Source organism: Podarcis erhardii (assembly GCF_964252035.2).
Source record: "Podarcis erhardii genome assembly, chromosome: 14".
Classification (NCBI taxonomy): Eukaryota; Metazoa; Chordata; class Lepidosauria; order Squamata; family Lacertidae; genus Podarcis; species Podarcis erhardii.
This window is the reverse complement of record NC_138503.1, coordinates 11,878,620-11,906,189: the sequence shown is the minus strand read 5'-3', so window position 1 is coordinate 11,906,189 and position 27,570 is coordinate 11,878,620. Positions and strand designations below refer to the sequence as shown.

The window sequence follows — 27,570 nt, the reverse complement described above, 5'->3', positions numbered from 1 at the left end:
AAAAACTCGCAAGACGAAGAGACTTGCGGAACGAATTAATTTCGTCTTGCGAGGCACCACTGTAGAATGAGTTGGCTTTGCCTGTTCTTTGCTCTGGCTCCCCTTACTGTTGGCCTCCCTGCCTTCCACCCTATCAGTCCCAATGGGCACCAGCCACCACTGGGCATCCATATTTACACACTTCTGTTGTTAATGTCTTAGATGGAGGCTACGAAAAATACTGATCAAGATGACACATTGGATAACACGTGGACTTCCTCCAACATTTTGGAAAGAAGAAATGAACTGCCTCCCGAGGATAATTTTGAAGATCTCCAGTATTTCCCTAACTTTTATGAGCTACTGAAGAGCCTCAACACAGGTGAGTCTCATACAGGTTGAAATATTTTCTGACGTTTGGTTTTCTGGAACACCGACTGCCTATACGCTGATGTGAACGTGTGTGTTTTTTAATTAAAAAAAAAAAAGGATGGTAGAGACCCATCAGGGCTATAGCATTTCCAAGGCTTGCAAAGCCGTGTAATGGGGTGAAGCAAGTCCCCTGATTCAGGCAGCACATGGGGCAGAGGGGAAGTGATGAAGGTAGGAACTGATGTCTGAATGGTGCAGCAAGACCTTTTAAGTGATGGCACCCTTACCCCTCATTAGGGCTGTGTTTCCGGCAGCAAAATGCCTTGCTCTGGCTAGAGATGGGGGAGAATTTCAATTCCATTGGATTTAAAACTGAACCTACCCCAAAAACCACATGGATAAAAACCATGACTTTGGTTTTCTGATAGTTTACCACCAGCTGTTCGCTCCTGCAGTATGCTGAGAATTCTCCTATCAACCCTTTTAGGCCTATTTTTGATCGGGATAGGAGGACTGCATCATCAGCATATAAGAGCACTGAGATTGGTTTTGTGGCCAATTTAGGAGCATGGAACTCCAGAGGTTAGGCTTTTAACCATGTCATTGATATATAGGTTGAATAAAGCTGGGGCCAAATTGCAGCCTTGCTTAACCCCCTTGGTGGCTGGTACAGGGCCTATGAGTTGGCCATTTGTGGATCTTACGTACAACACAGTATATAGGCCATTCATCAAAAATAATAATCTTTTATCTATACTGGATGTATTCAATTTGGCCCAGAGTCTTACTCATGAAATTGAATCAAAGGCAGCCTTCAAATCAATGAAAGCTGCATATAAGACCCCATGGGTTTTCTTGGAATATTTGTCAATAAGATGTGCTAAGACAAAACAGTGGTCTATGGTAGATCTGCCTTGCCTAAATCCAGCTTGCTCCTCCACCAAGATAGCCTCTGCATCCATCCAACTGGTTAATTTGATATAGAGGTATTTTGCATATAATTTGCTAGGTATAGGTAAAAGACTAATAGGTCTGTAACTCACTGGGTCTGATATGGGGCCCTTTTTACCCATTGTTGTCTTTTTAATTGTATATATTGCTTGTTTTATCTTGCTATGGCCATTGGCTAATGCGAATGAAGTTTATCTATCTATCTACATGGATAAAAGCACACCCACCCTTTGAAATTCACTCTTCTCTGAATTTTGCAATGCAGTTCTCCAGCCAACTAAGATGTTACCAAATTGCAGATGCCAGGATAAAACCTGCAATAAAATGAAACCCCCCAAAATGCTTTTTTATTAGGGGAAATAGCTGTACAAAGTTTTGAATATTGGTGTTCTAGCACCATTGAATATCACTTCTAAGCTACCCCAGCTGTTCCAAACCTGGCAAAGAGTCCATATGAGCCCATTGAGGGGACATTGATGTTTGCCCTCCCGCACTCGCAGCCCTGCCCTCACAATCTCCACAGTCGTTGATGTTCCAGCATATCATCGCTAAGATTATGCAACAGAATCAGCCACCTCTTCCTTATCCCTGGCCCAATGTGCCTCCAGGAGAGCAGCACTTTGAACCTTTGCATAATTCAGCAGGGAGGTCATTGTCACTCGTACGTCACCACTCCTCCATCCCATCCGTAGAGCTCTCTTGCTTTTGTCCCGTCAGCCCGCATCAAGCCAGGATGCAGAAGAGGCTCCTGGAATTGCAACTGTATGCAGAAATGGGAAGCTGTGCCTTTTCTCTCTCTCTTAAAAACAAGTGGCTGCGGCAGCTCTGAAGCTCTTCTAGCGAGGTCCCCTGCCAAGGCTGAGTGGTTTTCCCCACCTCTCGCCACTTGATGACAGGCTACTCAGCTCTGTATTAAAGTGCCCTTCAGTCATCTTGCACGCAGGTGGCTTCCTACATAGATGTCCCTGCCAGGCTAGGCAAATTTCATGCTGCTAATGCAAATGTATATGTCATAGGACTTTGTTCAGTCTGCATTTTTAATCGAGCCGGCCTGATTTGCACTTCCTGGAGGAATCACTGGGCCGGAAAGCAGCTACCCTTCAGTTTTTGCACTTCTCTAAATTTTGCAAAACAGTTATTGGCTAAAACAAACAGACACAAAGAGAGAAAGAGAGAGAGAGAACACAAAAATATGTATTGAAAGTCATAATTTTAAATGCTGAAATGCATACAACATGTTATTTTATGGGAAAACGTGTACAAAAAAATTGCACTTTTAAAAAATAAATGAAAAGGATCACAGTAAGCTACAGAAATGGATGGAGCAGACTTATGAGCTATGTGAAAAACTGACATGGACCAACAAAAGATTCATCCATCCCTTTTGTGTTTGTATATTAGGGATGGATGATCTGTCTGTTGCACAAAGAGCAGCAGAGATATGGAAAGTCAGAGACAGCCTGTTTGGTATAGTGCTTAGAAGGCTGGAATGGGACCTGGGAGAGGAGGGTTCAAATCCCACTCGTTCACGAGGATCTCCCTGGGCCTGTCACTGTCTCTCAGCCTTAACTGACCTGGCAGAGTTGTTATGGGGGTTAAAGAAGGAGGAGGAGAATGATGTACACCACCTTGAGCTCCTTGGAGAAACTGGTGGAAGTTAGATGCAATAAATAAATAAATGTGGGAAGGAAAGAAGAAAGGTAAAAGAGGAAAATGTGCATGCTATGTTACAGGTTTTATGACAAGCTACTGTTTGGCTCCCAGAATTCCTTTGTGATTTTAGTCCTCCTGATCTATAAAGTGCAGCTCTATGGCTTGGTCCACTGTAAATGTGTGGGAGGTTGCAGTGTTACAGTGCTACAGATTGCACCTTAGAAATTGCTGGAAGAGAAAGAAAAATAGGCATAAAAAGACAATTCCCTGAATGTTTGGGGCAAGTACTATTTGGTGAGAGAACCCCAGCAGAGATTTGAAATCACAAAATATGCAGCAGAGTAAAGCATTGAAGTACAGGTTGTTAGACCTTTAAAATATGGCCTTCCAAGTTCCTTCCAAAGTTTGGTGAGTTGAAAATGGTTTACTTACAAACCCTTCAAAGGTCAGATTTCTGTGCTTTTGCATGCAACAGTCATGAAACACGGGTTAGTTCCAAAGTGGTGAAAGTTCCTAAATTATTTGCATCAGAACACAAGGATGGATGGTAGAAAGAAGCCATGTGGTTGGAGTGTGGAGCAGCAGAAGAGTTCACAAACACTATTATTATGTATTTTGTGTTTTTATCTTGTATTTTTATGCTGTGAACTGAGATCTACAGATGAAGGGTGGTATACAAATTTAGTAAATAATAAAACAATACTAATATGGCATTAACCCCTTCATGCATTCATTAGACTTGAGCATCTTGGTTATTATATGAGGCTGGTTAGCCTACAGAGATTACATTAACCTGAGAGCAAGTTCCATTGAACTGATTGGGACTTGTGTACACTCAGGTATAAGCCCCATTCTTTTGAATTGAAGATACTCACAAGAGAGCATGTATTCGACCACAGCCTTAAAGAACTTCTGAGTGGGACCTAGATATCCTGGAATATTAGTCTTCTACTGGTGGGTTGGGGTCCGAAGTGGGTTGTATCCTGATCTGAAGTGGGCTGCAGGAACAGATTGAATACTGTTGTCTTTTGAAGAGGAAGATAGAGCAAAGGGAGGCAAGCGGTAAAGGGAGACAGACCTCCTTTGTAGAAGAGGGTATTCCTATTTCAGAAGGTGCATTTATTAAAGTGCCATCTGCAAAGGGAACCAGCAGACTAAAGGCAGAGGAAGATCTCCTCCTTTAAACCAGATTGACCCCAAGAGAAAAGTGGGGAGGTGGGCATGCATGACTAAAAAATTAAGAGGATCCCATGTTGAAAGTTGAAGTTAAAGGGGGGGCCCATCATGTCCCTAACTTTCCACAACCTGTGCACATGTTTACATGTGTGCTTTGCTCATCAACACAGAGAAAGAAGCCAAAGAAAAAGAAACGCTCATAACGATCATGAAGACTTTGATAGACTTTGTGAAGATGATGGTGAAATATGGAACAATCACACCAGAAGAAGGTGTTTCGTACCTAGGTAAGAACACATTCCTAACTCCTTGTAACAACATTGCTCCCAGTGCCAGATTTACCTATAAGCTAAACAAGCTATAGCTTTAGGCCCCACTCCCTTGGGGCCCCCAAAGAAATTTAAAGGAAAAGAACCTGGATGTACATTTCCAAAATATAAGATTAAAAAAAACAGTGTTTTGTGTTGTATAGGTTCCTATGATGTAAGTAAAGGGCCCTGCCTATTAGCCTGCTCCCTAAAATATCACTGGTTTGCTCATTTCTATATATAGGGTACCTACATTCTGCATGTGCAAATGGCTTTAGATACCTATTAGGTCCATAAATTACCATGTAGCATATATTCAATACAAAAAACAGCGACAATTGACAAAGTTGTTGTTGACAACTGAGTTGTTAACAAAGGACAGCTGGACATATAAAGGGCTCCATTAACCTTCAGTAGCTTAGGGCCTCATCAAACCTAAATCCAGCCCTGGTTCCTCCCTTTTTGCCATGAATACTGGTGATGTACTATCATTTGCTTATCATCAGGGCTGGTTCCTGTAAAATCAGTGACCTTTTCATGGCAATTTATTGTAAGTAGTGTTGAGGTGCCGGGTTTCTCTGTTCTTGGTCATAGTGTGAAACGATTTCAACCAGAATGAGACTGAACCTGAACAGATGTTCGCTGTAAGCTGCTGTAAGGCAATTCATTTCAGTGGCCTTTTACTTAGGGATAGGAGGTATTTGATTTTGTTTGCATTTCAATGAGAAACTACCTAATTTGCACTGTTCGAACCTGTCCATGAACAAAAACACATCAATCCTTCAGAATCTGTACTATTTCATATTTTATGATGCAGTTCTTCATCCAGAAAATGTGTACCAAAAATGCAGCCTATTGTATGCAAAAATGTGTGTTTGAGTCAAAACTGTATACTAAAATGTGTTTATGAGGAGAAGCTGATACCAAAATACTGACAAGTTTTCATGAGGATTTAAAAAAACTGAATTTATGACCAGAAAAAATGAGAAACGGAAAGAAACTGGAACAGACATTCATTTTTCTGATACTCAATAACAACAGAGCATTTCTTGACTGCAAGGTTTCCAATAGGAAACCTATATTTCGGATATTCTGTTCCTGCTATTATTCACTACATGTACAGTGGTACCTCGGGTTACAGACCCTTCAGGTTACAGAAACTTCAGGTTGCAGACTCCACTAACCCAGAAATAGTACCTCGGGTTAAGAACTTTGCTTCAGAACGAGAACAGAAATTGCATGGCAGCGGCGCAGTGGCAGCAGGAGGCCCCATTAGCTAAAGTGGTCTTCAGGTTAAGAACAGTTTCAGGTTAAGAACGGACCTCTAGAATGAATTTAGTTCTTAACCCAAGGTACCACTGTATAAAGTGAGCTACTATCTCCAGTTCTTGGTGAATAGGACCTTGAAGTATTATGACATTTCCCTGTGATCAGTTTTAGTTCCCATTCAGTAGTAGCCCTTCAAGCCAGTGGTCATCAGGACTGCTTCTGATCGCTTGTGTTTTACAAACCCAACAGTTTACCCTTAATGGGATCTAGATGGATTTGGAAACAAAGTGTTGGCCAGGGCTGGAAGTACACACTAAAAGGCATTCTGTGAGGTAGCCTGGTGGAGAGGCAGTGCTGCATGGTGGAGAGGGGGTGGAATGAAATCCCTGCTGTCGCTGCACATACGGCAACGTTTCCACATGCTTCAGTGGGCTCATTGGATTGCAACCCTTTTGGCAACTCAGAATGTTTGGGTGGGTAGCTGGCCCCAGGGGGTAGAGAGCAGGCAGGGGCATGGCATGCTGCCCTGTGGGGGTGTGGCATGCGTCCTGGGGTGTGGCGTGCATCCTGGAGGTGTGGTGCGCTGGCCACAGAGGCGTGGCGTCCAGTGTGGTGGGGGGTGCGCGACGCATGTCCGGGGGGAGGCCACAATGGTACCCCCTCCCCGATGGTGCCGTGGGCAGTGCGCTCCACCCACCCACCCCCTGTTCCTCCGCCAGTGGGTGGAAAGCCACTTTGCAAGTACCCAGCAGATTCCAAATACAGTGGTGCCCCGCAAGACGAACGCCTCGCAAGATGGAAAACCCGCTAGACGAAAGGGTTTTCCGTTTTGGAGGCGTTTCGCAAAATGAATTTCCCTATGGGCTTGCTTCGCAAGACGAAAATGTCTTGCGAGTTCCTGTGGGTTTTTTCCCCTTCCCCCCCCCTTTCCCTAAGCCGCTTAACAGCTGATCGCTAAAAGCCGCTAAACCACTAATAGCGCTAATCCGCTAAGCTGTCGATGGGCTTGCTTCGCAAGACGAAAAAACCGCTATACGAAGAGCCTCACGGAACGGATTAATTTCGTGTTGCGAGGCACCACTGTATCTGAACAGATACCCTGACGCATGCTGCATCAGGGAGAAACAGTAGCATGACGTGATGTTAGATGGCTTCCTCCAAATGGTAAAAAAAATAGCAAGGGTTTAGACCGCAGTCTCGTGGGAGTAACTTTCCTTGAAATCAACAGGAGTTGATTCTGAGCAGACATGGATGGGATTCAGACTAAACCTCATCTTTTTGTACCATTCCGGTTCCCTGCCTTTCTTAGCCGTTCAGCTGCTTTGACAGTGTATGTCACCTCTTGGGCTACAGTAAGATCCAACCAATCAGGGATCACACAGCCAGCAGCATGTGGCCAATCAATTTGGCCATCATGAAGCCAAATCAGAGTGATGGCCATGTTTTGTGCTCTCGCTTGAAGTACACAAACATCTCCCCCAGTCTTTCGCAGGCCTCCTAAACTATCAGTGAAAGGGGAAGGTGTGCGTTTTGCAGGAGCAAAGTTTTCAGAATGTGCATGCGCCATTTTGGCTCAGCCCAAGTTACTGTGAACTAGATGACTGGTGGTGGAATGTGTGAACCAAGTCCATTGAGCAGTACTATGTTGAAGGCTGTGTGAGAGTTCTATCTGTTGCTTGACCTGCAGTATTCCGTTCACATATACAAGTCATTCCTAACTGTTAGAGTACAGTGGTCAGTAGGTTACATACGCTTCAGGTTACATACGCTTCGGGTTACAGACTCCGCTAACCCAGAAATAGTGCTTCAGGTTAAGAACTTTGCTTCAGGATAAGAACAGAAATCGTGCTTTGGCGGTGCGGCGGCAACAGCGGGAGGCCCCATTAGCTAAAGTGGTGCTTCAGGTTAAGAACAGTTTCAGGTTAAGAATGGACCTCCGGAACAAATTAAGTACTTAACACGAGGTACCACTGTAGTCTGGTGATTATCATGATTCCTTTTATAAATTGCATTCCACACAAGTTTCCCAAGGCAATGCACAAGAGAAAGGTTAAAAACAACACAAATAACAGCAAAGAAAACAGAACAGCAGCAGAAAATACAATATAATATAGACACACATGGCAGAGAACACGTCACCCAGCTGGGAAAGTTTGTTGAAATTAAAATGTCTTGACAAGAATGCTATTCCACAGAACAGGTATATCAATGTCAAAAGTCCTGCTCTGAGTGTGGAGTGGACTTCTGATATCTTGGGAACTTGCAAAAGAAGCTCTCTCTCCCAGTAACAAATTGGCAGCCAGAGCAAATCCCACAAGTGATGCTGGTGGTAGTTTGTCCCAACATGCAACCAGACACAAGCCTCCAGACCAGGGGTCAGCAACCTTTTTCAGCCATGGGCTGGTCCACCAATCCCTCAGACCATGTGGTGGGCCGGACTATATTTTGAAAAAAATATATATATGAATGAATTCCTATGCCCCACAAATAACCCAGAGATACATTTTAAATAAAAGGACACATTCTACTCATGTAAAAACACACTGGTTCCCGGACCATCCGAGGGCCGGAATTAGAAGGCGATTGGGCTGGATCTGGCCCATGGGCCTTAGGTTGCCTACCTGTGCTCCAGACCAACCTCAAGGGTAGCCCCACAAAGAGCACATTGCAGCAATCAAACCCATGAGGCTACCAGTGCATGGAGAGAAGTGTGGTCAGCTATCTCCATCCAGGAATGGACGTAGCTGCCTTAGCAACCGGAACTGGTAAAAGGCTCTCTTAGCACCAAGGACACCTGTGCCTCCAGGAGTATCCCCAAACCGCACATGATGAACATGCATGTGTGAGCCAGCCCCAAGAAAAACCTAGCCACAGCTGTGGCTCTGCTCTGCTAGTTTGTGATGCTCAGGGCACTGTTGTTTGCTATCGAAGCAGTCAACTGTGGTGGAAGGAAAACACTCTCTCAAATGCTTCAAGTTGTTTCACCGCTGGGCTATTTTTAGCAGCGCAGTTGAAAAGTGACTCTATTTTTTACCTTCAAAACGCTGATCTGATATTCTTCTCAAGAGGCTTAAGAAACCATGAGAATATGAGCTTGGCATAGCAGGGCGGAGGGGAGCAAAGTGCTTTGTTGCCAGAGCTGCTGTGATTTGTGAAAAGGTCTGATGTGTGTTTTTCCTTGGGAGCATGGACTGCAGGGCAGAGAACTGTTGCTGTGGGGGTAAAGGGAAGCCCCACACAATACCTAGAGAATAATGTTGAAGAAGCACTGGCTTGAAAAGTAAATCACAAAAAGTGGATTATTTGCCAAAATCCATATTGGAGCAGGATTAACAGGCAGGGGAATCACTCGTATCTGCATTTTTTGATACTGGAAAATACCATAGAGGGTGATGCAACTCTGAGATCACTTCCCTTTTCTGCTGTACTAAGGTGGCTGTAGGGATATGGGTGGCGCTCTGGGTTAAACCACAGAGCCTAGGACTTGTTTATCAGAAGATCGGGGGTTCGAATCCCCGTGACGGGGTGAGCTTCTGTTGCTCGGTCCCTGCTCCTGCCAACCTAGCCGTTCGAAAGCACATCAAAGTGCAAGTAGGTAAATAGGTACTGCTCCGGTGGGAAGGTAAACGGCGTTTCCATGTGCTGCTCTGGTTCGCCAGAAGCAGCTTAGTCATGCTGACCACATGACCCAGAAGCTGTACGCCAGCTCCCTCAGCCAATAAAGCGAAATGAGCGCCGCAAACCCAGAGTCGGCCACGACTGGACCTAACGGTCAGGGGTCCCTTTACCTTTAAGGTGGCTGTAGTGGGCCATTTTCCCCAGTTGGAGGTTGAGAGAACTAGGCCAGGAGTCCTGAAAAGTGAGGAATCTGTCAGGAAAGGCAATGACCTCAGTGCTGGGAATCACTTGGGATAAGCAGTGATGGAGGTCACTAGAGGTGGCAGCTGCTTATGGCTCTACCAAAGATCAGGATTAGCAAACAATGACTGAGAGCAGCTTTCCAGGGCTTCAGGAAGACATCTCTCCTAGTCCTAACTGAAGATGCCAGGAATCAAACTTAGGACCTTCTTCATGCAAAGCAGATGCTCTACCACTAAGCTACAGTCCTTTCCTTATTTCTATTATTATTATTAAAATTTGTACACCGCCTTCTTCCATAAATCCCAGGGCAGTTCACAACACAAAATACATAATAAAAATAAGAACAACTGCAAACCAATAATCCCCCCTCCCACAACACATTTAAAAGGGCATCAGATGTCAATAAGCCAAGGATCTGGTGGAAGAATGTTTTGCATGCATAATGAAGATCATTCATGATACATTCCAGCTATTCACATGAGGCCAATAAACAGTAGACAAGGCTGTCGACATCAAGTCACATTCCAATCATGGGCAATGACCCAGTACGTCTGTAGGTTTGATCTGGGTATTTCCAAAGCAAACTAGATTCTCGGGGCTTAGAATTATTGGGGGCACTAGAAGTTGACAAGATGCCCCATTCGGTTAAGGGTCAACCTGATGAGAATCAGTACCTTCATCTTGATTCTCTGTTGACAGACAGACAGACATGTCAGAGACAATGCAATCCATTTCTGACTTTGTCAAGCTCTTCTCTTTCAGGGACAACTTTGTAATCAGCATGGATCTTTGCTGCTGCCTCCTGCAAGGGGTTCAGAGTATCACCCTTCACTTTTTATTGACTAGGGACAAGGGCAAATCAACATAGGTACCACCCCTTTTACCTCTTATGAGATTATATGTAAGGAATCTGCTGTAAACAACAACCATAGCTCAGCAGCAACCAGCAATATCTATGAAGTTAAACAAGGCTATCTGGTTTTAGAACAGGTGCATTAAAACACCCCCTCTCCACTTTTAGGCTGAAGCTACGAAGCTGAATTATGCATTAAAGGCAATAAATCATTTAGTAGAGCATATCACATGCTTCTCGAGCTCCTTGCTTGACAATCTGCAGAGACAGTTGTGTTTAAAAGCACATCTCGGTAGCAGCTGGTCTGGGATTTGAAGGCCCAGCATTATGTCATCCTTGCAAGATCTCTCTCCAGGGAGAACAGTCTTCAAGCATCATTCAGGGGATGAATTAGGTCTCACTGGGAGCTGTGCAGGATTTAGCCTCCAAATCCAAGGCTCACTGAGGCTATATATGCAGTTGTATTCTTCTGAATCTGAAACCTATGCTGACCTTTTAGTTCCAGAATCACATTCTGTCCCCCTGAGCCATGTTCTCTTAAGTACTAGCATCCATGTGCGAAAGCAGGAACATCAATATCAAATAGGCCTAGGATTAGAATAAGGATGTTGTATAGTAATATGGATGTAAGCCAATAAGAAAAGAGATGAAAGTAATTAATTGAAGGAGTTAATGGTATTAGAAAGAAGATCTTGGAGAACTGTTACAAAGGTGTCACAATGAAATTCAGTTAGGGGAAGATTTGAGGAAGTCAGATAACAATGAAAGTTAATTTGGGTTTTAGAAGTAATAAGTGTTTTTATTTTGATTTGATTTTTCTTTTAGTATTGTAATGTGTGTCGCTTTGTGTCTTTTATAGGTTATATTTGTTATAAATGTGGAAAATCAATAAAAAAAATAATGGGGGGAAACAAAAGCAGGCACATCAGCCTTGTGTGTGCACAAATTTATAAGATGTCATGGCTGCCCATCACAGTCTGTGCTTTCTATAAGGTTCTGTTTCTCTGTTGCCCAATCCGTCAGCAGCCTTCCAAGTGGGAATCCAGTTTCATTCAACGGGTGTCTACTAACTTATTTAGCGACAAGGAGAAAGTCAAGCCAACCATGTTCTGGGGTTGCTGTTATTTTTTAAGAATACCAGTGCAGGCAGCAAACTAGGTGTGGATAAAAACAGGGGCGTGGGTTAAGGCCATGTGCTATATATTGGGAAATCTCCACAATCCAGACCATAACCTGTGTTCTGAGTACGTTGTGTGCTTTGGGCCACAGTCTCTCAGTTTTAGCCCTCCCCCAACTGACCCCTGCTCACACAGCAGTTGTAAGGATGTTGCATTTGTGAAATGCTTTGAGCATGTGTATATTGAAGGTAAATTTTACTATGATGTTTATTATTTTAAAAAAGTTTGGATTTGATATCCCGCTTTATCACTACCCGAAGGAGTCTCAAAGCAGCTAACATTCTCCTTTCCCTTTCTCCCCCACATCAAACACTCTGTGAGGTAAGTGGGGCTTAGAGACTTCAGAGAAGTGTGACTGGCCCAAGGTCACCCAGCAGCTCCATGTGGAGGAGCGAACCCGGTTCACCAGATTACGAGTCTATTGCTCTTAACCACTACACCACACTGGCTCTCTATTAAGCTTTTCTGCAGCAATGACGGGTGATAGCACTGCATGCTGCACACCCTGTTTGCTTCTGCAGCAGAAGATGATTCTGAGGATAGGGCATTCACTATCCATGGTAGATCACTCCCAGGCCCTATACCCAATGGCTCCTGTTTTGAGCCTTGGAGACACTTCGTTGTTGAAGCCACATTCCCTTATAGGAGATATGATATCCATCTTCAAGTATCTAAAGGGCTGTCACTTTGAGGATGGAGCAAGCTTGTTTTCCCCTGCTCCAGACGGTAGGGCTCAAACCAATGGCTTCAAATGACAAGAATGGAGATTCCGACTAAACATCAGGAAGAACTTTCTGACAATAAAAGATGTTCGACAGTGGGAAAAACTTGTGGGAAGTGTCAGGAGCTTGAGTAGGACCCTGGCAGAGAAACATGGCCGACTGGCATGTTCCCTCCCTCCTGGTCGAGCGTTCGGGAGCTTCAAAAGCTTTCTTCAGCCCGAACATCACAGCGACCGATGCCAACAGACATCGGTACACTTAGGGATCCGCAGAGTCTTGGCAGCTTGTGTGACAGACCTCAGCAACTCAGCATTTTGGCTAATCTACGAGTGGCGCTGTGGGTTAAACCTCAGAGCCTAGGACTTGCCGATCAGAAGGTCGGCGGTTTGAATCCCCGCGACAGGGTGAGCTCCCGTTGCTCGGTCCCTGCTCCTGTCCACCTAGCAGTTCAAAAGCATGTCAAAGTGCAAGTAGATAAATAGGTACTGCTCCGGCGGGATGGTAAACGGCGTTTCCGTGCGCTGCTCTGGTTTGCCAGAAGCAGCTTAGTTATGCTGGCCACATGACCCGGAAGTTGTACGCTGGCTCCCTCGGTCAATAAAGTGAGATGAGGGCCGCAACCCCAGAGTTGGTCATGATTGGACCTAATGGTCAGGGGTCCCTTTACCTTTACCTTACTTTATTTACATATAAACACACATGGAGCACTACAACATGGCTCCCTCTCTCTCAAGCATCAGACAGCAAAGAGAAAGAACAAAGGACAATAGTCCCACTTCACGGAACACAGTAACACAAACATCCTGTCTGTCACGTCCCACTCTGTGGAGTCAGAACATACACCGTCATGTGATAGACAAAAATCCCATGTGCAATCATGGAGCAGGAATTCTAACAGGAAGTACCATTAAAGATAAAATAACCAAGCATGTAGAAGAACAAGCCTTGCTGAAGCAGAGCCAGCATGGCTTCTGCAAGGACAAGTCTCGTCTCATGAAGCTTTCAGAGTCTGTCGAGGGTGTCAACAGCATAAAGAGTGAGGTGATCTGGTTGACATAATGTAGTGTTTTCTACGAGGAAAGAGTGAGGCATTTGAGGCTTCTTAGTGTAGAGAAAAAGCAAGTAATAAGTGGAACGGTCTCCCTCTAGAGGTGGTAACCCTCTAGGAGTTTTTTAAGCAGAGGTTGGGTGGCCATCTGTCATGGATGCTTTAGCTGAGTTTCCTGCACTGCCAGGGGTTGGACTAGAGGACCCCTGGAGTCCCTTCCAACTCAACAATTCTATGACTCTACCATGTCTCTATCTGCATCCCAACTCCCCCTACTTCTCTGAGCCACTGGCTGTCGCACTGCCTTCCTTAGTCACCAGAATCACACCTTCCTCCTTCGCCCATGACTCAGCAATCCCCTGGCCAACTTGCAACTGATAATTGTTTTGAGTAGTTGTGGACATGTCCAGATGTCACCATATGCTTCGCCTCCCCCCATTTTTTCCTCTACTTTGCCAAGATGGGCAAGCCCCATCTTCTGCAGAGGAGTCAAGGATGTATAGCATATGGCGAGGCATGGAGCTGTTTTCTCCAAACAGCTAAATCGTGAATTCATGTGAGCAAGAATTTCTGTATTCGCTGACTTTATCACTGAGAAGATCAGCGGTCATAAGCGATTACCAGCTGTCACATGTGCTTCCAGCTAAGGATGTGAGGGATTCTCTTCTTTTTGCATTGGAAGGCAAACATAGCAAATTTTATGAAACAAGACATAAACCGAAATATAGCCATAATTTGAAATTCTCAGAGTTCTCTGAATTTTGTAATGCATTGTCAAAAAAATGTGTTTACTGGGGTAAAGTGTGCATATAAATACATATACAGTTATACCTCAGCTCCTGAACGCCTTGGGAGTCGAACATTTCAGCTCCTAAATGATCGAAAACCAGAAGCGAGTGTTCTGGTTTTTTAACGTTCTTTTGGAAGCCAAAACGTCTGACAGGACTTCCGCGGCTTCTGATTGGATGCAGGAGCCAATCAGAAGCCACTTTTTGGAAGTCAAACAGACATCGGGAACAGATTCTGTTCGACTTACAAGGTATTACCGAAAAGGGGAAATTGCTTTGCAAAAAGTGTGTAGCTTAAGGGAAATTGCATTTAAATAGGTTATTATTTATTTCTGTAGGTAAAGCCATTACAAAGCAACGTACATAAAAACAAACATTATACTGTTAGGGGGGAAATAGTAAAAAAAAAAAAATTAACATTCTTTAACATTTTTTAACAATTTATTTTTAACATTCTCCCCCCCCCCCAAAAAAAATACTTGCTCCACTGAAGAATATAACTTAGCATTCCCACAGACATTTCTCCTTAAAATTGCTGCTCTAAACACAATATATAAGCCAATCCCATACAGACTGTGCTATGATGATGGTGACGAAGATCTTTGTCACAAATATTTAAATATTTGTGTTCTAGTGCAAAAACATTTCCATAGGGGGAGTGGGTGGGAAATGCCAGGTCTTTTCTCCGAAGAATGACTGAATGCCACAGAAGCTTTGATGCGTATTGCTTCCAAGATATACGGACAAGTGAACAAGTGTGCGCTGACAAAGTGCCTCTCAGGCATACGTTGATTTTGCAAAGAATATCTGCCTTTTCGGGAAATGCAAGGAGAGCTCTGGAAATGTATGGAGAGGAGCAAGGGCAGTATAAAGCAAAAGATCTGCTTTGCAGCTCACTGTCTGGACAAATGACTTAATGACAAATGACAAACCTGAAAGTTTTCCCCTTCCCCTGTCAGATGTTAAGATCAGCCAGAAGGCCCTCTTGGCCAGGGGTCAGCAACTTTTTCCAGCTGTGGGATGGTCCACTGTCCCTCGGACCTCAGGACTATATTTTGAAGGGAAAAAATTAATGAATTCCTATGCCCCACAAATAACCCAGAGGTGCGTTTTAAATAAAAGCACACATTCTACTCATGTAAAAACACACTCATTCCCGGACCATCTGCCGGCCAGACTGAGAAGGCGATTAGGCTGCATCCAGCCCCTGGGCCTTAGTTTGCCCACGTCTGCTCTTGGCAGTTCCACCACCCTCAGACGTTTGGGGGGGGGGTGACCCAGAAGAAGGAATTCTCTGGCAACCCCTAAGTTGTGGGCTTCCCTTCCCATAGAGGTGTGTTTGGCACCTTCATTGTCTTCTTCTTTGACAATCCCTCGTAGCCAAGTAAGATTGTCTTCCATGAACACAGTTTTAAAAGTGAGTCCGTAAGTGACTGTGGAGGCCAATTCTGGATCCACACGTCCTTCCACAGTGGGGACATTGGTTTCTGGGCAGGAGTTGATCACAGTGTGGATTTGCCAAGTGTGCCTTCTTCCTCTTAGCATGTTTCTCCCTTGCGTCCTGAGTTCAAGCGTCTTCAAAACCCATGACACCTTTGGTAAAGGCTGTTCTCCAATTGGAGCACTCGCAGGCCAGTGTTTCTCAGTTGTCGGTGTTTACACTACATTTTTTTAGATTTGCCTTGAGAGAGTATTTGAACCTCTTTTGTTGACCATCAGCATTATGCTTTCCATTTTTATAAGTTCGGAATAGAGTAGTTGCTTTGGGAGACAATAATCAGGCATCTGCACAACATGACCAGTCCAACGAAGTTGATGTTGAAGAATAATTGCTTCAACACTGATGACCTTTGCTTCTTCTAGTTCACTGGCATTAGTTCACCTGTCTTCCCAAGTGATGTGTAAAAATTTTCAGACTTCCCTTCCCACAGTGGTGTGTTTGGCACCTTCATTGTACAGCTTCCCCTTTATACAAAGGATAAACCTCTTCACCCTGGTCTTTGACACTTGAGATACATATATTTTAGGACCTACTGTAGTGGTGATTGTAAACTATTTTCAGTGCTGTATTTTGTATTGCTGTACCCTGTCCTCAGATCGTCTGGGGAAAGGCAGGTAATAAGTATAACAACAACAACAACTTAATTAATAACTCATCATTATGTCAGATGATGGCAGGTGGGTGCACCTCATCCCTTGTCAAAGTTGGTCCATGGGGTGCAGGATAGATAAAGATCTGACCCACAGGGTCAAAAATGTTCCTTACCCTGATTAATTTTCTCATATCAATGACTTCCATTCTTCTCTTTCCATGGTTCATTTTGCATATCATAAATCCCTTCATATTTTACAAAAACTAAACCATTCAGTATTCCATTACTGCATCCATCAAAACTTATTTAAGCTGTTGAATTTATCTTAAGGCTGCCAATGTTTTCAGGTGTACACAATTTCCCCCCATACATTCAATAAACATTTTCCAATCTTCTCTAAACGTATGTTCCTCTTTGTTCTCTTATTCTGTATGTTAAGTCTGCAAGCTGCACATATTCTGTCAGTTCAAGTTGCCATTCTTCTTTAGTTGGGAGTTTTCCATTTTGGGGCTCACAAAACACTGGATTCACTGGAAATCTGCAGAGCTGTCTCCAAGACAAACCAGGCTGTTTTATTTAAGTTGGAAGCTTTTTAAAAAGCGGTTCAGCTGCGGCAACGTTTCCCTTTCATTAACCCTATTAGAAATAGGTGTCCAGATGGGTGAAAGGTTGTCGCCTTGATGAGCTCAACTCCTTCCTCTGGTTTTTTTAAGGGTTGCCAAGGCAACCGGCCTAGCAATGACATCAGATCTCATTAGAGGCCCAAGTAGGACACCGAGTTGCTAAGCTACTGGCCTTGCTTATGACATTTCTCAGAATGACTCACCCCATTAGGATAACTCAAAGCAAATATTGTGCACACATATTCAGACCACAGCTGGTGGGCACTTAGAGTCTCGGCTGGAAACAGGGCCGGCTGGCGTTGCTTCCCTTTCCCTTCTCATTTGTTTGAGGTAGCAAGTTTTGCTTGACATCATTTCGTGCTTGAGAATCTTGTTCTGTATTTTGTTTGTGGGGAAACAGTTTTAGAAGAAGAAGAAGAAGAGTTTGGATTTGATATCCCGCCTTTCACTCCCTTTAAGGAGTCTCAAAGCGGCTAACATTCTCCTTTCCCTTCCTCCCCCACAACAAACACTCTGTGAGGTCAGTGGGGCTGAGAGACTTCAGAGAAGTGTGACTGGCCTGAGGTCACCCAGCAGCTGCATGTGGAGGAGCGGGGAATCGAACCCGGTTCCCCAGATTATGAGACTACCGCTCTTAACCACTACACCACACTTAGGGAAGTGACGCTATGATCCTGCCAGGGACAAAGCCTAAATGGCCTCAACAGAAATTCCTTCTAAGCAGACAAGGTTGGGGTTGCACTATAGTGAGAGAGAATGTGGCAACACCTTGCAAAAACTATTGTTTTATGGCCTTGTAGAAGCTTCTTTGGTTTCTAGTCCTTGTGGATACAGAATTTGAAAATGTGATAATAAGGGGTCGTGTAATTCGAGCTTCTCTCGGTTTCTTGGTTTTACAATCTTCAGTTCAGTTTCCACCTTTCCACATCTGTTTGCAATTAAAAACAACAACTCATCATGAAAATCAATCAGTGTAAATGTTGCCTGGTATCTATACATTTTTGTATGCAATTCTGCCTAATATTCACAGCTTTGCAAATCAACTTTCCCAAATATAATACATATTCTGTGTTGTTTTCAGTAACACATCCATGTATATCCACATTTTCCCCAGGCACACATAAAGTGCCTGGAGAAGTGATTGCAAAATTTGCAGAACTGCAGATTTCAAAGGCTGGCTTTGAATGTATTGTTTCCTTTCATGTATTGTTTCAGAAAGTGCGGAGTACGTAGGTTTCTAACCTGCTATATAATTTCCCCCCCTATAAACTGACTCTCTTTTTTCACAATTGAAGGCAACATTTTTAGAATAAGAATATTGTTAGCATGTCTGAAGGCCATGGTTTGCTGTCCCCCATATCATGTTGTGCTCATTGCACAGAGGTAAAAGATCTCTCTTGTTCTCATTGGCAGGGTGGCGTACAAAGGGAGCACAATAGTTAGTGAGTGCAGAGGGTGCTATAATAGAACAAGGCTGAGGATTTTTTTGCCTTAGTGGGCCAAATTCTTATGGGGATTGACCTTGCAGGGCTAATTTGACAGGTGAGCGGGGTCACGCACCTGTCAATTACTTGGCATCACAATGACATCAGGTGATTTGATGCTTTGAAGCCCTAAGCTGGGACTTCAAAGCACCTCCAGGCAGCAAGGCACTGCTAAAATGGTAGGGGGGACCTTTGTTTTAGCAGGGGTTTTGATGCAAATCTGTTTGTGATCAGGAAAGGGGTTGTGTTGAATCCTGTTTTAACCCCTCTCTCATCAACTGATTAAAAGATAAAGGGACCCCTGACCATTAGGTCCAGTCGTGGCCGACTCTGGGGTTGCGGCACTCATCTCGCTTTATTGGCCGAGGGAGCCAGCGTACAGCTTCCGGGTCATGTGGCCAGCATGACTAAGCCACTTCTGGCAAACCAGAGCAGTGTACAGAAACGCCGTTTACCTTCCCGCCAGAGCGGTACCAATTTATCTACTTGCACTTTGATGTGCTTTCGAACTGCTAGGTTGGCAGGAGCAGGGACCGAGCAACGGGAGCTCACCCCATCGCGGGGATTTGAACTGCCGACCTTCTGATCGGCAAGTCCTAGGCTCTGCAGTTTAACCCACAGCACCACCTGCGTCCCTATCAACTGAGTAGCAGGGGGTTAAATCCTGGTGAGCTGGCTGCACATGTCAGCTCTTTGCAGGAAACTGGTGTGTGCAGTCAGCACAGAACTGAACACAAACTCGTCCATCAGCTGGCATCACCCACTCTTTGAAATGATGTCACTTGATTGACAGGTGGGTGTGGTTTTGGAAAAATTGCCTCGTAGGCCTCTGACAGGCCCAGAGTCTGAAGGTTCCCCACAGTCATAGAAGTCCCCATTTCCCCTTCTGAAATCGTTTTCATTTCTGCTCTGGCTGTGGGCATAAGTGCAGGCCATTGCTGCTGCTACATTTTCCTGCTTCCTCAGTTAAAACGGAAGAATATTAAACTGGCCTTTTGTTGAATGCAGCAGGCATGTCTATGAATAGATTTCATTTTTGGTTCTTGGTATTTTATAAGCAGCATTATTATTATTATTTATCTTCAAACATGCAAATAAATATAGTTAACAAATACATACATTGATAACTTCTCTAAAAGTCAAATAATATAAAAGTTAGAAACAATACATTTCAACATCTTTAAATAGAAAGATAAAGGGGGGAGCAAATAAAAAAAAAAGACAAGACAAAAACAATAACAATAACAAAATAATTCAATATGTGTCTTCTGTTAGATACTATTCAATGCGATTCAGTCCTAGAGTAGCATTTTTTGTATGTAATACCTTTCTATATGGATTGAATCTCCTTGTGTATTTTAATTGTTGTGGACTTCCATCTACCTATTTTCATCCTCTGTGCTCAATAGCTTTTTAAACATCTGAAAACCTGTATTTTCCTCAATGCAAGGGAATAATTCATTACTTTGCAAACCCATCAAATCAAGCCTCATATAAGCCCGTTCTAATGTGCAAGGATAAATATCTTCTGCTTCTACTTTCTAGAAAACCTGGACGCAATGATAGCTCTACAGACAAGAAAGAAACTCGAAAAGCCCAACACCAAAAACAAGCTGCCATCAGGTATTCATTTATTCTGATATTGCATCGCTTTTATAGCTTTGTTCCCAGTAGATATAATCAACTGCTTATTGCACAGCTGTCCAATCGATTTAAATAGTAAAAGCCTTCTGTTGTGAAAATCCTCTATTCCCTGGTGTAATTTGATTCCCATAATTTTCCAATTGCCTTAGTCTGGCTTCTTTGGGTTGGATTTCTACCTGAGAGCTATCGCTCCTCAAAGCCCATAACTGAGTAACAGAACACATGATCTGCTTGCAGAAGGTTCAGTGGCAGATCCTCGGGTAAGATGCTCCCAGTGGATCTTGGACACATCCACACCATAAATTTAAAGCAGTTTTTTGTCACTTTTAACAGCCATGTCTCCCCACCAAAGAATCCTAGGAACTGTAGTTTGATCAGGGTGCTGAGAATTGTTAGGAAACCGCACTCGCAGTTGTATGATTCCCAGCACGCTTGACAGCTACAGTTCCCAGGATTATTTATGGGGGGAGTAATGCCTATTTAGGGACACGAGTGGCGCTGTGGGTTAAACTACAGAGCTTAGGACTTGCCTATCAGAGGGTCGGCGCTTCGAATCCCCGCGACGGGGTGAGCTCCCGTTGCTCAGTCCCTGCTCCTGCCAACCTAGCAGTTTGAAAGCACGTCAAAGTGCAAGTAGATAAATAGGTACCACTCTGGCGGGAAGGTGAACAGCATTTCCGTGTGCTGCTCTGGTTTGCCAGAAGCGGCTTAGTCATGCTGGCCACATGACCTGGAAGCTGTACGCCGGCTCCCTCGGCCAATAAAGCGAGATGTGCGCCACAACCCCAGAGTCAGCCACGACTGGACCTAATGGTCAGGGGTCCCTTTACCTTTACTTTTTTAATGCCTATTTAAGAGGTATAAGAGCTTATTTCTGTGAATGGCCCCGCCTTCTCATAGCTCACAATCCACAGAGTTGGCCTAACAGAGCAGGCAAGATGAGATGGGGCTGTTGATCATCCTCTTTGTTCCTGCCAGTACCCATCCAGCCATAATCAGCAAGACAGGAGCAGCAGGGCCAGGATACTCCAGGAGTTGGCAGAGGGTCTTCTGCTGGGGCATGGCCTTGGCAGGTGTCCATAGGTGCCAGCCGGTTACTCCTGCCCCAAAGAAGTCCCAGGTTCAATCTTCAGTGAGCAGGATCTCAGGTAGAATTGCTGGCTAAGCATCAGTCTGAGATGGTCGAGAGCTACTGTTTCTCTCTCTTTCTCTTTTTTAAAATATTTTTTCTTAAATTTTCCATTTTAACAATCCAATCAAATCACATTAAGTATTCCAAATTATACAAATACATATCATATAGTCCAAATATTCTGCCAAATCATAAATTTTTGTTGGGGCTTCCCATGCTTCAAGTTCAGTGGGGTCCAATCATCTTATGTTTCTACTGCCTTGAGTTTCCAATAGTTCCTTCTTTAAATCTTCCTGTTGTTATCCTTTTCTTTCGTGGCCTCTGAGTTGTTTCCACAGGCGAGTTGAAATAAACAATAATGTGCTTCTGTGTGAAATTTGTATGACTCTCCTTTTTTTGCAGCTGGTAAGTCTGTTGTTTGCAGAATGTCCTCACACGCTGGTGTTTATGCCAAATCAATCCAAAAGTCCTTCTCTGGTGGCAGACACCATCTTCACTCAATTCCGATGAAATAAAATCTGGGCATTTGCTCATTAATTTTCTCAGACAGGTTGCATCAAACATTGGTCTTTCTAGGGAAGATTTGCCAAATCGGACTTGAAGTACAGATATAATAACAAATTAAGAGCTCACCTGGTGGAGAGCTACTGTCTCTCAAGAGTGTGGCCAGTGTTATTCTACCTGCCTTATAGTGGCTATAAACATTTTACTAGGGTAGAGACTTCAGTGCCATCGGAGGACACAGGTATGCATCAAATTTGCACCTGCAAATCTATAGGTAGAGGTGCACATTTAGACATAATTCCTGCAAATTTATAGGTAAAGACACACATTTAGACATAATATATGTAGTTTAAATAGAAACACAATCTGCCTCACCAAAGTGAAGGAGGTCAACCAGGTGACTGCCATGCCTACTAAGAATGAGAGCTACTCAGTGTTGATGGGCAATTTCAAACCCCCACTCTCCATTCTGTAGTTTCTTTATCATTAAACAAGACTTGGATGAAAAAGCCCTTTAAAGAGAGGAGTGTCCTCTGTAAAGTAGGGCTGTGCACACAAGATAAAGTTAAAGCACCTTTAAAATGCATGGCTTCCCCCAAAGAACCTGGGAACTCTAGCCATGTGCTTTGACTACATTCTAAATGCACGGTGTGTACACAGCCCTAATGTACTCCTGGCAGAAAGAAGTCAGCCAAACGGCGCTTCCAATTCCACTCGGTGCGTAAGGGTGAGCTGGTGCACTTTCAGGAAATAATGCGGTTGAGATGATACAGGGAAACCTTCTGCTTTCAACCCCCCCACCCCCAGACAAGAGCACTGAAGAGGCTGACAGCACAAAAGCCGCAGCAGCGAAGATGGAAAAAGAATACGAAACGCTGAAGGATTCGACAAAAGCCGAAGAACAAAACACAGGAAACGATGAGGAGCCCAAAGGTAAGAAGTTCCTGTCCTTGCTGCTGCCATTGTCAGATCCAGCCCCCCGGGGTTTTTCCAGCATGTGTCTTCAAAACCTTATGTAATGAAATTATTGTTGTGGCTGGTTGCCAAAGACCGTACATTAAAAAAGCCCTGAATCCTCGTCTCTTAACAGTGGCCAAAGAGATGCCTCTGGGAAGTCTAGAAGCAGAGCCTCAAGGCACATCCCTACCAGAATAGAATCATAAAAGAATATAATTGTAGAATTGGAAGGGATCCCCCAGAGGCCATCTAGTCCAGTGTTTCCCAACCTTGGGCCTCCAGCTGTTTTTGGACTACAACTCCCATCATCCCTAGCTAGCAAGACCAGTGGTCAGGGATGATGGGAATTGTAGTTCAAAAACAGCTGGAAGCCCGAGGTTGGGAAACACTGATCTAGTCTAACCCCCTGCAATGCAGGTGTCACAGCTAAAGAATCCCTGACAGATGGCCATCCAAACTCTGTTCAAGAACCTCCAGTGAAGAAGAGTTCACCAGCTTCCGAGGGAGTCCGTTCTACTGTCGAACAACTCTTGCCATCAGGGAAAGTTCTTGCTAATGTTTAGTCAGAATCTCCATCAGTTTGGGCCCTACCTTCTGGACCAGCAGAAGACAAGCTGGCTCCATCATCCGTGTCACAGCCCTTCAGATATTTGAAGATGTCTATCATATCACCTCTCAGTCATCTCTTCTCCAGGCTTAGACATCCTCAACACCCTCAAGTGTTCCTCATAAGGCTTGCTTTCCAGACCGTTTATCAGCTTGGTCCCCCTCCTCTGCTTGTCAATATCCTTCTTAAATTGTGGCACCCAGAACTGGACATGGTACTTGAGGGTGGGGTCTGACCAAGGAAGAATAGAGTGGATGCAGGTGGCGCTGTGGATTAAACCACAGAGCCTAGGATTTGCTGATCTGAAGGTCGGCGGTTCGAATCCCCACGACGGGGTGAGCTCCCGTTGCTCAGTCCCAGCTCCTGCCAACCTAGCAGTTCGAAAGCACGACAAAGTGCAAGTAGATAAATAGGTACCGCTCCAGCGGGAAGGTAAACGGCGTTTCCGTGCCTTGCTCTGGTTGGCCAGAAGCGGCTTAGTCATGCTGGCCACATGACCCGGAAGCTGTACGCCGGCTCCCTCGGCCAATAAAGCGAGATGAGCGCCGCAACCCCAGAGTCGGCCACGACTGGATCTAATGGTCAAGGGTCCCTTTACCTTTTTTATTACTTCCCTTGATCTGTACAAGATACTTCTGTTGATGCATCCTATAATTGCATGAGCTTTTTTTGGCTGCTGCATCACAGCTTTGACTCATGTTAAGCTTGTGGTCCAGTTGTGCACTTTGATCCTCCTCTGAATCTGAGCCCAAAGTCTTCCATGTCAGGGTGGGACCTTTCCTGGAGAACAGCAGTATCGACTGGTTCCGACCCCTTGCCTGTGGTTTCCATTTCTCAGGTCTGACTGGGCAGCTGTCAGTGCCCAAGCAATGTTGCAATGAGTAAATGGCCTCACATATAGTACTGTGCTGAGTCCCACAAACATGAGCAATAAATCAGCTGTAAAATTATCACATCAAATGATTGATTAATGCTTTTGGCCCTAAAAAGAAGGAAACAGGAAAGCAATGCTGAGCCTCTGGTCTAAGCAACACAGTATAACTGGGGTTGATATACTGAATTCGGAGCAATTAGCGTCCTTTATTTTTTCTTTCAGGCTCCGAATGCTACTTTTGCGACCTAAATTCAATACATTCAGTGCACCACTATAGCTAAAGATTTTCACCTAATTGCATCTATCCCTTTTTAAGAACGTAAAATCAATAGTGAGCTCAATAGTCTGGGCCGGGCATATTGATTGGTCTGTAACATGAGAGGTGCTGTAAAAAACCAACGTCTGCAAGTCGATTTCCAATGCATAATGCTGCCCGCTGAATGGCTCAGAACAAAGTGCCCATATGATGGATGAGGTGGAGGCTTTCAACATCCCTTCTCCACATCACCACTTGTGCAAAGTTGTATGTAGTGAATGGATAAACAGAAACTTGGCAGTGATGTTTGATCTGCAATTTTGACGATGATACAATTTATTCTCTGCCCTCATACAAAAATAATGCTCCTTCATTTGCAGGTGTCAGGAGGGGGGGCACTTTGACCAATCTTTTGGGAGGGGTGTGTGCAAAAAATAATAATCAGCTTATAATTGCAACAGACCAGGGGTAGGCAACCTAAGGCTCAGGGGCCGGATCTGGCCCAATCGCCGCCTAAATCTGGCTCATGGATGGTCCGTGAATCAGCATGTTTTTACATGAGTAGAATGTGTCCTTTTATTTAAAATGCCTCTCTGGGTTATTTGTGAGGCATAGCAATTCATTCATTTTTTTAAAAAAAATATGGTCTGGCCCCCCACAAGGTCTGAGGGACGGTGGACTGGCCCACGGCTGACAAAGGTTGCTGACCCCTGCAACAGACCTTTGTTGTTGTGTTTCCCTTTCTCCTCAGTTTTAAAACCCTTGCCACAAAAAAGTAGTTGCATCCCTCTTGGTGGTTGGTGGCTGGCGGCCAAAATTTCTCTCCCTCACTTTATCCAGGAGACATTCTAGGACATTCTAGGTTCCCAACCTGGTGCCCTCCGAATGTTGTCGGACTCCAACTCCCATCAGACCCAGCTAGCAGAGCCAATCGTCATAGATCGTAGACTTGGAAGGGACCAGGAGGGTCATCTGGTTCAACCCCCTGCAATGCAGGAATCTTTGGCCCAACTTAGGGCTCAAACCCACGACCCTGCGGTTAAGAGTCTGGTGCTCGATGGGAGGTGCCGTCAACCAGTTAGAAGCAGTTTCCCTTTTGGTGCAGAACTGCTATGCAAATTTTGCAGCGAGTGACTCACTGTTGCTTGCAGAGAATTAGAGGTGGCAGGGAGGTCATGGTGAAGAAGAGTTTGGAAGAGTTTGGATTTGATATCCCGCTTTATCACTACCTGAAGAAGTCTCAAAGTGGCTAACAATCTCCTTTCCCTTCCTCCCCCACAACAAACACTCTGTGAGGTGAGTGGGGCTGAGAGACTTCAGAGAGGTTTGACTAGCCCAAGGTCACCCAGCAGCTGCATGTGGAGGAGCAGGGAATCGAACCCGGTTCACCAGATTACGAGTCCACTGCTCTTAACCACTACACCAGCTGGCTCTCCCATAAGAGCAAACGATTCATCTGCCACAAAGCTTACATAACCTCTCCACCCCACCCAGCAAGTAGCTTCTGCCAACAATATCTGGAGGGTCTCGTGCTGAAGAAGTCTACTCTGGGATATTTGAGTGGGGGGATAACAGAATGCCCTGGGTGGAGTGTGGTTCTGGGGTATTCTGGGGAAAGCATAGTGGCCATTGAGAAGACCTGTGCAACTCTCTGCCCTCAAAGCTTCAGTCACCAAATGACAGGCATTTGCGTATTCAGACCCAGAAACCTCCCCCCCTAAATAAATTCACACATGACTCAAATTTTGGTTTGGTTTTTGGCAGAATTTAGGCCACAACTTTATTGATTACAGAAAATGATTGGTTGCATAGGCTCTGGTTCAACTAGCTCCCTGCCATGCAGGTAGCGCTAACCCAGGGTTCCAGCATAGGTCAGCCAAGGGTGAACACCTGGATAAGCGGAAAGCCGGCCACGGGCTAACTCCGCCCCCCAAATGTCCCCCTGGACTCAGGCACGGGCACAACCCCCAAACCATTGAGTCCCTGGATTCCGTTAACAGACTACCCTTCACATAAGGATGGCGAGAACGTTATCCCATCCCTATCACCTGAACCAGAGCCTATCCGCAACCTTACAAGTTGTGACGATTTGCTACACGGCAGGGGAAACCCAAATGGCAACAGCCAATCAGCCAAGTGGGGGAAATTCCTGCCATGCCCCTGTCTCAATGACAGACAACACACGACGGCATAGCAAGGTCAAGCGCACAGCCCTAAATATAGGGAGAGGTGGGCGGGTGTTCCGAATGCATGCGCCGAAAGAGGAAGCTCTGGGTCACGTGCATGGGCATAAATAGGTCCCTCGAACCATTTGGACTGCGTCCCATTGGCCAGATTGCACCTAGCTTCGAGGGACCTACCAATCGGGTGTTGTGGCTGACCGATCGTACCCACCCACAACACAGGGTGTCGGTTGTCCAGGTCTCACCGCAATACATGCCCTCTTTAAGGGAGGACCCGATTTGTGAATACCTGCTTTTCTTTCTTCCATTTGAGTGACTGTCTTGTACGCCAGGATCAGAATATTGTTAATTTGTTGAAACCATAGATTTATTTATTTATTTTTAAAAAATGCAAATTTCATGTATGTAGTCTACATCCTAATTAAGCAAAGTTGACAGAGTTAACCAGAATACCATACATATTTCATAAGATTTGCTACAGGTTGAGACTAATTATATATATTCTGCTGCCAATTGGCTATGCATTTTAATAGCAGCAACCCAGGAATTAGCCTTTATTTCTGGAATAGCAGGTTTGACATCTGCTGGCGGAAAATTGACATAAAAACCAAAAGATCCTCCTGGGTGACATTGAAGCGGTAAATACATACTTTATTTAAAGCTAATTCACCACATATGTTCAACTCTACTCCCATTTAATTCACAACCCCTATTGAATTCACTGGACTTGCATGATAATAAATCAGAGGGAGTTGGGCTGTTGCATTCTTCACCATAGCCTTATTTTCTATGCTCTTCAAAACAAAAAAATATTATCCCACTGCTAGCGCTTAATTCACCTGTTCTTCAAATTACCGGCTCTTGAGGGAATGAGCCACGCAGACCAAATGGGACCAGATTTAATCTGTGAAGCTCCAGCAAAGTTAAGCGATCAGAATCCATTAAACTATTATATTCCACTGGAGACCACATTAGGTTATCTTTTGTCCTGGTTGCCCTGTAGACACAATGACTCACGGCAGTATAGAATTTTAAGCTCTAATTTAAGTCACGGT

At 44.5% G+C, this 27,570-nt stretch overlaps 1 protein-coding gene across 1 annotated transcript in view; it reads left to right on the top strand.

Annotated features, from left to right (window-relative positions):
• The window catches only part of SCG3 (secretogranin III), a 48,357-nt gene that overhangs the window by 11,413 nt on the left and 9,374 nt on the right, over nucleotides 1-27,570 (top strand). Inside the window, exons 7-10 of the mRNA XM_081839105.1 lie at nucleotides 208-361; nucleotides 4,302-4,418; nucleotides 19,904-19,981; nucleotides 22,446-22,571. Coding sequence (XP_081695231.1) covers nucleotides 208-361; nucleotides 4,302-4,418; nucleotides 19,904-19,981; nucleotides 22,446-22,571 — 475 coding nt within the window. The remainder of the gene's footprint in view (nucleotides 1-207; nucleotides 362-4,301; nucleotides 4,419-19,903; nucleotides 19,982-22,445; nucleotides 22,572-27,570) is intronic.